The sequence below is a fragment of the Scyliorhinus torazame genome, chromosome 1 (genome assembly GCF_047496885.1).
Source record: "Scyliorhinus torazame isolate Kashiwa2021f chromosome 1, sScyTor2.1, whole genome shotgun sequence".
NCBI lineage: Eukaryota > Metazoa > Chordata > Chondrichthyes > Carcharhiniformes > Scyliorhinidae > Scyliorhinus > Scyliorhinus torazame.
Window position 1 is genome coordinate 127,014,580 of NC_092707.1, and position 12,495 is coordinate 127,027,074.

Sequence of the window (12,495 nt, forward strand, 5' to 3'; positions counted from 1 at the left end):
ATGCGTGGCTATGGACCCGGTAATTCTCCGGGGCATATCGGCAGCTAGAGCAGGGTACTCTACGCTACCGGCATGCTAGCCCCCAGCAAAACAGGGAATCGGTGGCCGTTTTGTGCCATTCTTTCTGGCGTAAAACTCCATCGTTCCCACGCCGGCGTGGGGACATGGCCCCAGAATCGGAGAATCCAGCCCCTGATGTGTGATAAAGTTGATATAGTTACACTGTTAATTTCATGTCATGTCAAAATTTAAATATGTTTGATGCATGAGACAAAGTTGACTATTCATAGATCAGAATGGGATCATTCTTCTGAAACAATTCAAATATCTCATTGAATTAGACTTTACTCAAGAACTAGGAATATGTAGTGATTGTGCGAATGTTGTTCCTTTAATTCAAGGTAAATCATATTTTTCCCCTGAGGAGGCAGCCCACCGTAAGGAGATCTGGCTGGCTAACTGGAAGATGGTTATGAAGCACAATATGCTGGCAGACCAGTGGTTGGCGACCTATAGATTGGGGATGAACATTTTTGCTGACCTGGTATTTCATTGTTTATTAGTTTCTTTAAAGAGGCGTACTAACAATGTGGAATTAATATTGATGAAAAGTGGCTTCTGTTTTAGAAATTACAATCATAATGGCATTGCAAAGTTGGAGCTGTGGCCTGACTTGGCTCCAGAGAAAAGGGTGGGTGATTGTCTCATAGTTTTACACCACATGGAGTGTGATTCCAGTGTACCATCGGCAGGTTTACTGTAGTGGTATTCTCACTGGAATAGTAATCCAGTGACCCATGGTAACGCTCTGGGGACCAAGGTTCAAACCCCAGATGGTCATATTTGAATTCAATAAAACAAAAAAATTTAGAATTAAAAGTCTAATTCTGACCATGAAACCATTGTTGATTGTCATTAAAAAAGAATGCCAGGGCAGCACGGTGGCACAGTATAACCCACTGCGGCCTCACGGCGCTGAGATCCCAGGTTCGATCCCGGCTCTGGGTCACTGTCCGTGTGGAGTTTGCACATTCTCCCCGTGTTTGCGTGGGTTTCGCCCTCACAACCCAAAAATGTGTAGGCCAGGTGGATTGGCCACGCTAAGTTCCCCCTTAATTGGATAAAATGAATTGGGTACTCAAAATTTTTTTTTTTAAAAGAACGCCATCTGCCAGAAAGCAATCTGCCATCCTTACCTCGTCTGACCTCCATGTTGTTGGCTTTTAACTGTCTCTGAAATGGTCCAGCAAGCCATTCAGTTCAAGGGCAACTTGCGATTGTCAATAAATGCTGACGCAGCCAGCGATGCCCACATCACATGTATAGATTTAAAAAATCATGGGATTTTTTTGAATCGCCTTTATGCTTTCAACATATATGCACTGTCCTCTACAAATACTTAAAATCTAATAGGTGGGAGAGGAACTCTGCATGCATGTCAGCTCTCAGCTTGGGATGTTGAATTCAAGTTCTAACCTGGTAATATACAGAAAATCACAGAATCAATAAAATCATAGAATCAGAGAATCCATAGAATCAGAGAAGCCCTACAGTGCAGAAGGAGGCCATTTAACCCATCAAGTCTGCACTGACCCTCCGAAAGGGCACTCTACCCAGGTCCTCTCCCCCACCCTATCTCCGTAACCCTGTAATCTAACCTGCACATCCCTGGACAGGAAGGGCAGTTTATCACTTAACCTGCACATTTTAGGATATTATCAGGCTAGGACAGCTGGTTACAGTGTTACTGCAGCATTGGTGGTGGTGTGTGAAGAGTTCACTCAGGGAGCCCAAGCTGCTGTGGCAACCTATATTTTTACGTGCATGTTACAGTCTGGAGCTATGGACAGTCATGGTAGAGGCACCAATCAATGTTCTTTCCACCACAAGAAGGCACTATTTCAGCTATCAAATCCTGGAGTGCGATTCAAACCCAGAGCTTCCCACTGCGTCACTCAACCTCCAATTCAGCATACAAGATTCTAATCAGTCAGAACAATCAAATGTACGCATAATGAACGTTAAAAACCTCTTTTGAAAGTGAATCGACTGTGGTGTCACTCAATAGGAATAGCATTTCATGTGCCTCTCGTGGGAATGCCCAAGAGCCAATTGTCTTTGCCACTCATTCATGTTAAGTCATTTGACAAGTCTTACTTGTGAAGCTATAACCTCACGCTCTGACCTATAAATATTAAAACAGTTCACAGGTTAATAATTTCAATAACCTTTATTGCAGAAAAATGAAGAATATAAAAAAATGGTACTTGGCAACTGCTTGAGAAACACCACTGCCACAAGGTTTACACCATTCACCTCACTACCCTTCAAGAACACCAGTTTTCCAGATACAGTGGACTGGAGGGATAAAGGCTATGTGACTCCTGTGAAAGACCAACAGGAATGTGGCTCCTGCTGGGCATTCAGTGCAGTAAGTTGTACAGTTTTATATAAAGACAAAAATTGTCTGGTCAAAATAAAGCACTACATTCTGCTACATTGAACCTTACTAAAGTAAATCTTTGGCTAAACTGAAATACTTAATTTTATCATCAAATTCTAACGTTGCTCCCTCAATGTTGAGCCTGGTTATATGAAATTTCCTTCCTTATTGTGGTGTTTAAGGTTCTGTAGTTCAGCATATTGAGGTGCTTTCAGCACATAAGAAGACAAAAGAATTAGGAGAAGGAGTAGGCATTTGGACCCTCAAGCCTGCATTGCCATTCAATGAGACCAAGATCAGAATATCATGCTTGCCCACTGTGGTAGTCGGTATTTGGGGTATTATGGTACCTAGGTTGAGGCTGTAAGATCATTGGTGTGGGAGGTACCTGAGACAGGAAGATCATTGGTGAAGCCTACCTGCTGGTTCCGCCCAGTAAGGCGGAGTATAAGAGTCTGTGCCTCCCTAGCAGCTGCATTCTGTACCTGCGCTGCTGGGTGAGGCACGATCAATTTGACTAAAGACAAAAGTTGAATCCAAACTGAGGCTTTATTGGTATCAGATGTGTGGCCTCCCACAGCAGCTGGCGAAATGGCTGTGAGCTGGAGGACACGCATATTTATATCCCGCCTCCTGGGCAGAGCCAGCAGGCAGGGGCCACAGGCGAACCTGTAGTGCAGGTTCTACACCACATCCTCTAATATAGGTACAACAGTGGTTTACCACACTGGGGGAAACATCTGATCCAATAAAGCCTTCAATTGTCATCCAATCTCACTTCTGGAGTCATTGATCGAGCATCAATTTATTGGACTAGATTTTAAAGAATGGAGCTCCGAATCAAGCCGGAGTGTCTGCAAACACAGCCCCCACGCGGCAAACTCAGCAGCAACCTTCAAACACTGGCTGGCGTGTTTCAACGGGTACCTCAGGACGGCCACAACTGCACCCACGGAGGACCAGAAGATGCAAGTTCGCCACTCGAGGGTGAGCCCAAAGATCTACACCCTCATCGAGGAAACGGATGATTTCGAGGCCGCGATGGCCCTGTTGATAGGACACTACATTCGTCCAGTAAACCAGGTTTACGCCCGATATCTGCTAGCGACAAGGCGACAAATCCCAGGGGAATCGCTGGATGAATTCTACCACGTGCTCCTAGTACTAGGTAGGAACTGTGACTGCCCGCAAGTTTAAGCCAGCGACCAAACAGAACATTTAATCCGGGACGCATTTGTTGCAGGTATGCTGTCCTCCCAAATCCGTCAGCGGTTGCTGGAAAAAGAGACACTAGGCCTCAAGGAGGCACGGGCTCTTGCTAGCACCCTGAATGTGGCCTCCCAAAACGCCCGCGCGTACATTCCCGACCGCGCGGCAGCCCCTTGGGCAGCGTGGAACGCACCCGCGGCCGACCCCGATGCATGCCCCCACCAGCTTGTGCCGCACGGCTACCAGGCAACCCCGGGGAGCCCCGCTGTTATTTTTGCGAGCAAGCCAAGCACCCCCGGCAGCACTGCCCGGTCCGCTCCTCCACCTGCAAAGGTTGTGGCAAAAAGGGTCATTTTGTGGCGGAATGCCTGTCCCGGGCGGTCGCCGCTGTCTCCGGGGGCAAACCGGGGCAGCCACCACAACTCTCTCCACGGGCTACGTGTGGGCCGCGGGCGCCGCCATCTTCATTTTCTCGAGCCACGTGCGGGCCCCGGGCACCGTCATCCTGTTCCCCAGGGACCACGTGCGATGCGTGGGCGGCGCCATCTTGCCCATCCCCAGCCATGTGTGACCCGTGGGCGCCGCCATCTTGGCTGGAGTCTCAGGACTCCGATTCGGATAACCACACACCGCCCGAGGAAAATCTTCAACTTTTACCACGACTCGCTCGGTGACCCTGGACCAGTCTCGGCCCCGAATGCTCTCGACCGCGACGACGACCATGCTCATCAACGGGCGCAAAACATCCTGCCTGATCGACTCCGGGAGCACAGAGAGCTTCATACACCCCAACAAGGTAAGGCGCTGTTCTCTTCCCATACACCCAGTTAACCAAAGAATCTCCCTGGCCTCCGGGTTTCACTCTGTAGAGATCAAGGGGTTCTGCGTAGCGAACCTAACCGTCCAGGGAAGAGAATTAAAAAATTTCCAACTCTACATCCTCCCTCACCTCTGCGCTGCCATGCTCCTGGGATTGGACTTCCAATGCAACCTCCAGAGCTTAACCTTTAAATTTGGCGGCCTTCACTGTCTGCAGCCTCGCCATCCTCAAGGTCGACCCGCCGTCCCTTTTTGTGAACTTCACCCCAGATTGCAAACCCGTCGCCACCAGGAGCAGACGGTACAGTGCCCAGGACCGGACTTTCATTACGTCGGAAGACTAAGGCTACTGAAGGAAGGTATTATCGAGGCTAGCAACAGCCCCTGGAGAGCTCAAGTAGTGGTTGTAAAGACCGGGGAGAAGCACAGGATGGTCATCGATTATAGTCAGACCATTACAGGTATAAGCAGCTTGACGCGTACCCTCTCCCCCGCATATCTGATTTGGTCAATCAGATTGCACAATGCAAGATCTTTTCCACGGTGGACCTCAAATACGCCTACCACCAGCTCCCCATCCACCCGGGTGACCGCAAGTACACTGCATTCGAAGCAGATGGCGGCTCTACCACTTCCTAAGGGTTCCCTTCGGTGTCACAAATTGAGTCTCGGTCTTCCAACGGGAGATGGACCGAATGGTTGACCGGTACGGTTTGCGGGCCACGTTTCCATACCTCGACAACATCACCATCTGCGGCCATGACCAGCAGGACCACGACACCAACCTCCGCAAATTCCTCCATACCGCAAAAACCCTTAACTTAACCTACAACAAGGACAAATGCGTGTTCAGCACCGACCGTCAAGCCATCCTCGGCTACGTAGTGCATGATGGATTCATAGGCCCAGATCCCGAACATATGCACCCCCTCATGGAGTTTCCCCTCCCTCACTACTCCAAGGCCCTGAAGCGCAGCCTGGGATTTTTTTCATATTACGCCCAGTGGGTCCCCAATTATGCGGACAAGGCCCGCCCACTAATCCAATCCTCGATTTTCCCCCTGTCGGCAGAGGCCTTCAGCCGCATAAAGGTGGACATCGCAAAGGCCACGATGCATGCAATCAATGAATCCCTTCCCTTCCAAGTCGAGAGCGACGTGTCCGACGTAGCTCTGGCGGCCACTCTCAACCAAGCGGGCAGGCCTGTGGCCTTCTTCTCACGCACCCTCCATGCTTCAGAAATCCGTCATTCCTCCGTTGAAAAGGAGGCCCAGGCCATAGTAGAAGCTGTGGGCACTGGAGGCATTACCTGCCCAGCAGGAGATTCACGCTCCTCACTGACCAACGTGGGCAACGGCTTTCATATGTTCGATAATGCACAGTGGGGCAAGATAAAGAATGATAAGATCTTGCGGTGGAGGATCGATCTCTCCACCTATAACTATGAGATCTTGTATCGTCCCGGGAAGCTAAACGAGCCTCCTGATGCCCTATCCCACGGCACATGTGCCAACGCACAAATAGACCGACTCCGGGCCCTCCATGAGGACCTCTGCCACCCGGGGGTCACTCGATTCTTCCATTTTATCAAGACCCGCAACCTGCCCTACTCCCTCGAGGAGGTCAGGACCGCCACCAGGAACTGCCAAATCTGCACGGAGTGCAAGCCGCACTTATACAGGCCAGAGAAAGCGCACCTGATAAAGGCTTCCCGTCCCTTTGAACACCTCAGTATGGACTTCAAAGGGCCCCTCCCCTCCACTGACCGCAACACGTATTTCCTGAACGTGATTGACGAGTACTCCCGGTTCCCATTCGCCATCCCCTGCCCCGACATGACCGCAGCCACCGTCATAAAAGCCCTCCACTGTATCTTTAACCTGTTTGGTTTCCCTGCCTACATACACAGCGATAGGGGGTCCTCCTTCATGAGCGACGAACTGCGTCAATTCCTGCTCAGCAAAGGCATCGCCTTGAGCAGGACGACCAGTTATAATCCCCGGGGAAACAAACCGGTAGAGAGGGAGAACGGAACGATCTGGAAGACTGTCCTACTGGCCCTACGGTCCCGGAATCTCCCAGTCTCCCGCTGGCAGGAGGTCCTTCCCGATGCACTCCACTCCATCCGATCACTGCTGTGTACCACGACAAACGAAACACCTCATGAACGTCTCCTTGTCTTCCCTAGGAAGTCCTCCTCCGGGACCTTGCTCCCAACCTGGCTGGCAGCTCCTGGACCCATTCTGCTCCGCAAACACCTGCGGGCGCACAAGTCGGAATCATTGGTAGAGAGGGTCCACCTCCTTCACGCTAACCCTCATACGCCTACGTGGCGTACCCCGACAGCCGGCAGGATACGGTCTCCCTACGGGACCTGGTGCCCGCTGGATCCCCACCCACACACACCCCCACCAATCCCACCTCCTTCCCACCGGCGCACCCCACCGCTGCCCCCTTCCCAGGTGGATCGGTTCTTCCACTGGTCCCACCCAGGGGTGATGAAGCTACCGAAGAAGCCAAAGTCACGCTCCCGGAGTCACGGATGCCCGAGCTGGCGCCTGCATCACCGCCGAAACTGCGACGATCACAGATGTCGACCAGGGCCCCCCAATCGACTAATTGCTTCATTCTGATGTACATGTGAAATGAATACTGTAAATAGTTGTGACATGTAATAAGGCAAAACACTGTACCACCAACGGGTACCACCATAACCTCTACCACTGTATGACGCGAGACCACCACCCCCACCGGACTCTTTTTTTTAACAGGGGTGAATGTGGTAGTCGGTATTAGGGGTATTACGGTACCTCGGTTGAGGCTGTAAGATCATTGGTGTGGGAGGTACCTGAGACAGGAGGATCATTGATGAAGCCTGCCTGCTGGTTCCACCCAGTAAGGCGGAGTATAAGAGCCTGTGTCTCCCTAGCAGCTGCATTCTGTACCTGCGCTACTGGGGGTAACATCTAGTCCAATAAAGCCTTCAATTGTCATTGAATCTCGCTTCAGGAGTCATTGATCGAGCATCACCCACCATAAGGGAGATGAACTTAGAACATGGATCAATACTTGGAACTACGATGTTGTGGCCATTATGGAGACATGGATTTCACAGGGGCAGGAATGGTTGTTAGATGTTCTGGGGTTTAGATGTTTTCAGAAGAATAGGGAGGAAGGTAAAAGAGGAGGGGGAGTGGCACTGTTAATTAGGGAGTGCACCACAGCTGCAGAAAAGGAGGTAGTTGAGGAGGGTTTGTCTACTGAGTCAGTAAGGGTGGAAGTCAGAAACAAGACAGGAGCAGTCACGTTTTTGGGAGTTTTCTATAGATCCCCCAGTAGCAGCAGAGAGATAGAGGAACAGATTTGGCGGCAGATCTTGGAAAAGTGCAGAAGTAACAGAATTGTTGTCATGGGTGACTTCAACTTCCCTAATATTTACTGGAACCTCCTCAGTGCAAATGGTTTGGATGGAGCAGATTCTGTCAGGTGTGTACAGGAAGGATTCCTGACTCAATATGTAGATAGGTCGACTAGGAGGGAGGCCATATTGGACTTGGTGCACGGCAATGAACCAGGCCAGGTGTCAGATATCTTGGTGGAAGAGCATTTCGGTGACAGTGACCATAACTCCTTGACCTTTACCATAGTCATGGAGAGGGATAGGAACAGACAGTATGGGAAGGTATTTAATTGGGGGAGGGGAAATTATACTGCTATTAGACAGGAGCTGAGGAGCATAAAGTGGGAACAATTGTTCTTGGGGAAATGCACAACAGTAATGTGGGGGTTGTTTAAGGAGCACTTGCTGCAAGTCCTGGATAGTTTTATACCACTGAGACGAGGAAGGAATGGTAAGGTGAAGGAGCCTTGGATGACAAGAGAAGTGGAGCTTCTAGTCAAGAGGAAGAAGGAAGTTTACGTAAGGTTGAGGAAGCAAGGATCTGACTCGCTCCAGAGGGTTACAAGGTAGCCAGGAAGGAACTCAAAAGTGGACTGAGGAGAGTTAGAAGGGGGCATCAAAAAGCCCTGGCGGGAAGGATTAGGGAAAACCCCAAGGCGATCTACACTTATGTGAGAAATAAGAGGATGATCAAGTGTGAGTAGGGCCGATCAGGGATGGTGGAGGAAACTTGTGCCTAGAGTCTGAGGAGATGGGGGAGGCCCTAAATGAATATTTTGCTTCAGTATTCACCAGAGAGAGGGACCTTGTTGCTCATGAGAACAGTGTGAACCAGGTTAATAGACTCGAACAGGTTGATGTTAAGAAGGAGGATGTGCTGGAAATTTTGAAAAGCATCAGGATATATAAGTCCCCTGGGCCTGACGGAATATACCAAAGGTTACTACGGGAAGCAAGGGAGAAGATTGCTGCGTCGTTGGCGATGATCTTTGCGTCCTCACTCTCCACTGGAGTAGTACCGGATGATTGGAGGGAGGTGAATGTTGTTCCCCTGTTCAAGAAAGGGAATAGGGAAATCCCTGGAAATTATTGTCTTACGTTTGTGGTGAGCAAGATATTGTAAAGGATTCTGAGAGATAAGATTTATGATTATTTAGAAAAACATAGTTTGATTAAAGATAGTCAGCATGGCTTTGTGAGGGGCAGGTCATGCCTCATAAGCCTCATTGAATTCTTTGAGGATGTGACGAGACACATTGATGACGGTCGGGAAGTGGATGTGGTGTATATGGATTTCGGTAAGGCATTTGATAAGGTTTCCCATGGTAGGCTCATTCAGAAAGCTAGAGGGCATGAGATACAGGGAAATTTGGCTGTCTGGATACAGAATTGGCTGTCCGAAAGAAGACAGTGAGTGGTAGTGGATGGAAAGTATTCCGCCTGGGGGTCGATGACCACTGGTGTCCCGCAGGGATCTGTTCTGGGACCTCTGCACTTTGATGTTTTTATAAATGTCTTGGATGAGGAAGTGGAAGGGTGGGTTAGTAAGTTTGCCGATGACACGAAGGTTGAAGGAGTTGTAGATAGTGTTGAGGGTTGTTGCAGGTTACAACAGGACATTGACAGGATACAGAGCTGGGCTGAGAAGTGGCAGATGGAGTTCAACCTTAATAAATGTGATGTGATTCATTTTGGAAGGTCAATTTTGAATGCTGAATACAGGGTTAAAGGCAGTGTGGAGGAACAGAGGGATCTTGGGGTCCACGTCCATAGATCCCTCAAAGTTGCCACCCAGGTTGATAGGGTTGTTAAGAAGGCGTATGGTGTGTTGGCTTTCATTAACAGGGGGATTGAGTTTAAGAGCCGCGAGATTTTGCTGCAGCTTTATAAAACCCTAGTTAGACTACACTTGGAATATTGTGTCCAGTTCTGGTCGCCTCATTGTAGGAAGGAAATGGATGCTTTGGAGAGGGTACAGAGGAGATTTACTAGGATGCTTCCTGGACTGGAGGGCATGTCTTATGAAGAAAGGTTGAGGGAGCTAAGGCTTTTCTCACGAGCGAAGAAGACAAAGAGGTGACTTGATATAAGTGTACAAGGTGATGAGAGGCATGGATAGAGTGGATAGCCAGAGACTTTTCCCCAGGGTGGAAATGGCTGTCATGAGGGGACATAATTTTAAGGTGATTGGAGGAAGGTATAGGGAAGATGTCAGAGGTAGGTTCTTTACACAGAGAGTGGTGAGTGTGTGTAATGCACTGCCAGCAGAGATGGCGGAGTCAGAGTCATTAGGGACATTTAAGCGACTCTTGGAAAGGATATCAAAACTGGACACAATAATCCAGATGTGGTCTCATCAAAATCCAGTGCAGCTGTAGTATAACTTCCCAACTTTTATGGTCTATTCCCCTTGTGATATATACATTCCATTTGCCTTCCTAATCACTTGCTGCACCTGCATACCAACCTTTTCTTATTCATGTGCCAGGACACTCAGGTTTTCCCGTAGAGTTTTGAAGTCTCTATCCATGTAAATCGTGTACTACTTTAATTTTCTTCCTGCTAAAGTGAACAAGTTCACATTTTCTCATATTCCACTCTTCCTGCCAAATTTTACCCATTCACTTAATCTTATTATTATCTACATGGTTTTTGCAGACTCTTTGTGTCTTCTTGAAAATGTACTTTCCTACCTACCTTGGTGTCATCAGCAAACCTAGCTACCATACCTTCAGCCCCTTCATCCAAGTCATTGATACAGATTGTAAATAGTTGAAACCCCAGCAATGATTCCTGTGGCCCTCCATTAATTACAACATGCCAACCTGAAAATAACCCATTTAGCCCTACTCTTTATTTCCTGTCAGCCAACCAATCCTCTACCCACGCTAATGTGTTATACACTATCCAACAAGCTCTTATTTTGTGAAGGCACCTTTGGTGTGGCACCTTGTTGAATGCCTTTTGGAAATCCAAGTACACCACATCTACAGGTCTTCCTTTATCCACGTTACTTATTACTTACTCAAAAGAATTATGAGAAATTGGTCAAGAACAATTTCCTTTTCACAAAACCATGTTGACTCTGGTTGATTGCATTATGATTTTCTAAATGTCTGCCTTAATAATGAATTCTAGCATTTTCTCAATTACGGATGCTAAGCTAACTGGCCTATAGTTTCCTGTTTTGTGTTGCCCTTCTTTCTTGAATAGAGGTTTTACATTAGTAATTTTCCAATCTGCTGTGACCTTTCCAGAATCTATGAATTGTTGTAAGATCGAATCAATGTATCTACTATCTTTGCAGCCACATCTTTTAAGACCCTAGAATGAAAGCTGTCAAGTCCAAGGAACTTGCCAAACTTCAGTTCTAATCATTTTCCCAGTACCTTCTGCCGAATGATTGTGATTATTTTAGGTTCTTCTCTGCCTTTTATCTCTTGTTTTTTTGTGTCTTCCATAGTGAAGACAGACATAAAACACATGTCTAACACTCCTTCCATTTCCTTGTTTCCCATTACTAATTCTTCAGTCTCACCATGTAAGGGGTCAACATTCACTTTAGTGACTCTTTTCCTTTTTAAATACTTAATTGAAACTCTTAATAACCATCTCTCTTTTTCTAGCTAGTTTACTCTCATATTCTAATTTCTACCTTCTTCTAATTTTTTAGTCAGTCTGTTGCTGATTTCTAAATTCTGTCCAAACTTCTGATCTACCACTAACCTTCGCAGTATTGTCCACTTTTTCTTTCAGTTTGAAACTATCTTTTACTCACTTAGTTAGCTATAGTTAGTCAATCTTTCTCCCAAAGTCTTTCTTTCACAATGGGACATATTTTTGCTGGGATGTATGGAATATTTCCTTAAATTTTGGCCACTGTTTCTCTAATGTTCTATCATTTAACCTATTTTCCAAATTTACTTTTGCCAACTCTGTTCTCATACCCTTGTAACTATCCTAATTTCAGTTTAAGACACTAGTCTTAGACCCACACTTCTCAGCCTTCATTTGCTCAAACTGAATGCAAAATTCAATTATGTTATGATCACAGCTATTAGATGCTCCTTTACCGTAAGGTCATTAATTCGTCCTGCCTCTTTTCAAACTATCAGGTATAGAAAAGTCTGCTTTCTGGTTGGATCTAGAATATGCTGCTCTAAGAAATTGTCCTGAAAACACCAATGAACTCATCTTCCAGACAACCTTTGCTGATCTGATTCATCCAATCCATGTTTAGATTAAAATTACCTATGATTATTGCCATACCTTTCTTGCATGCTCCTGTTATTTCTTCCTGTATACCCGTTCCTCAGTGTAGTTGCTGATAGGAGGCTTATTAGCTACTCCCACAAGTGACTTCTTCCCTTTGTTTTTTTTTTAACCTCTGCCCAGGCTGATTTTACATCTTTGTCTTTATAACTAAGACCATCTTTCACTATTGGCTAACATCGTCTTTAGTTAACAGAGCTACCCAACCATTTTTTCCTAGCTTCCTCTCCTTCCAACTTATCAAATACCCATGAATATTAAGGTACCAGCTTTGGTCACCTTGCAACCATGTCTCTGTGATGGCTATCAGGTCATACATATTTATATTGGAGCTGACAATTCATTCATCATG

The 12,495-nt window shown here is 47.1% G+C and overlaps 1 protein-coding gene across 2 annotated transcripts in view; it reads left to right on the top strand.

Moving 5' to 3' along the window:
* ctsl.1 (cathepsin L.1) overlaps window positions 1–12,495 on the top strand; it is a 44,378-nt gene that overhangs the window by 15,071 nt on the left and 16,812 nt on the right. For both annotated transcript variants that reach the window (XM_072500799.1, XM_072500800.1), the window contains exons 2-3: window positions 402–544; window positions 2,240–2,431. In XM_072500799.1, coding sequence (XP_072356900.1) covers window positions 402–544; window positions 2,240–2,431 — 335 coding nt within the window. The remainder of the gene's footprint in view (window positions 1–401; window positions 545–2,239; window positions 2,432–12,495) is intronic.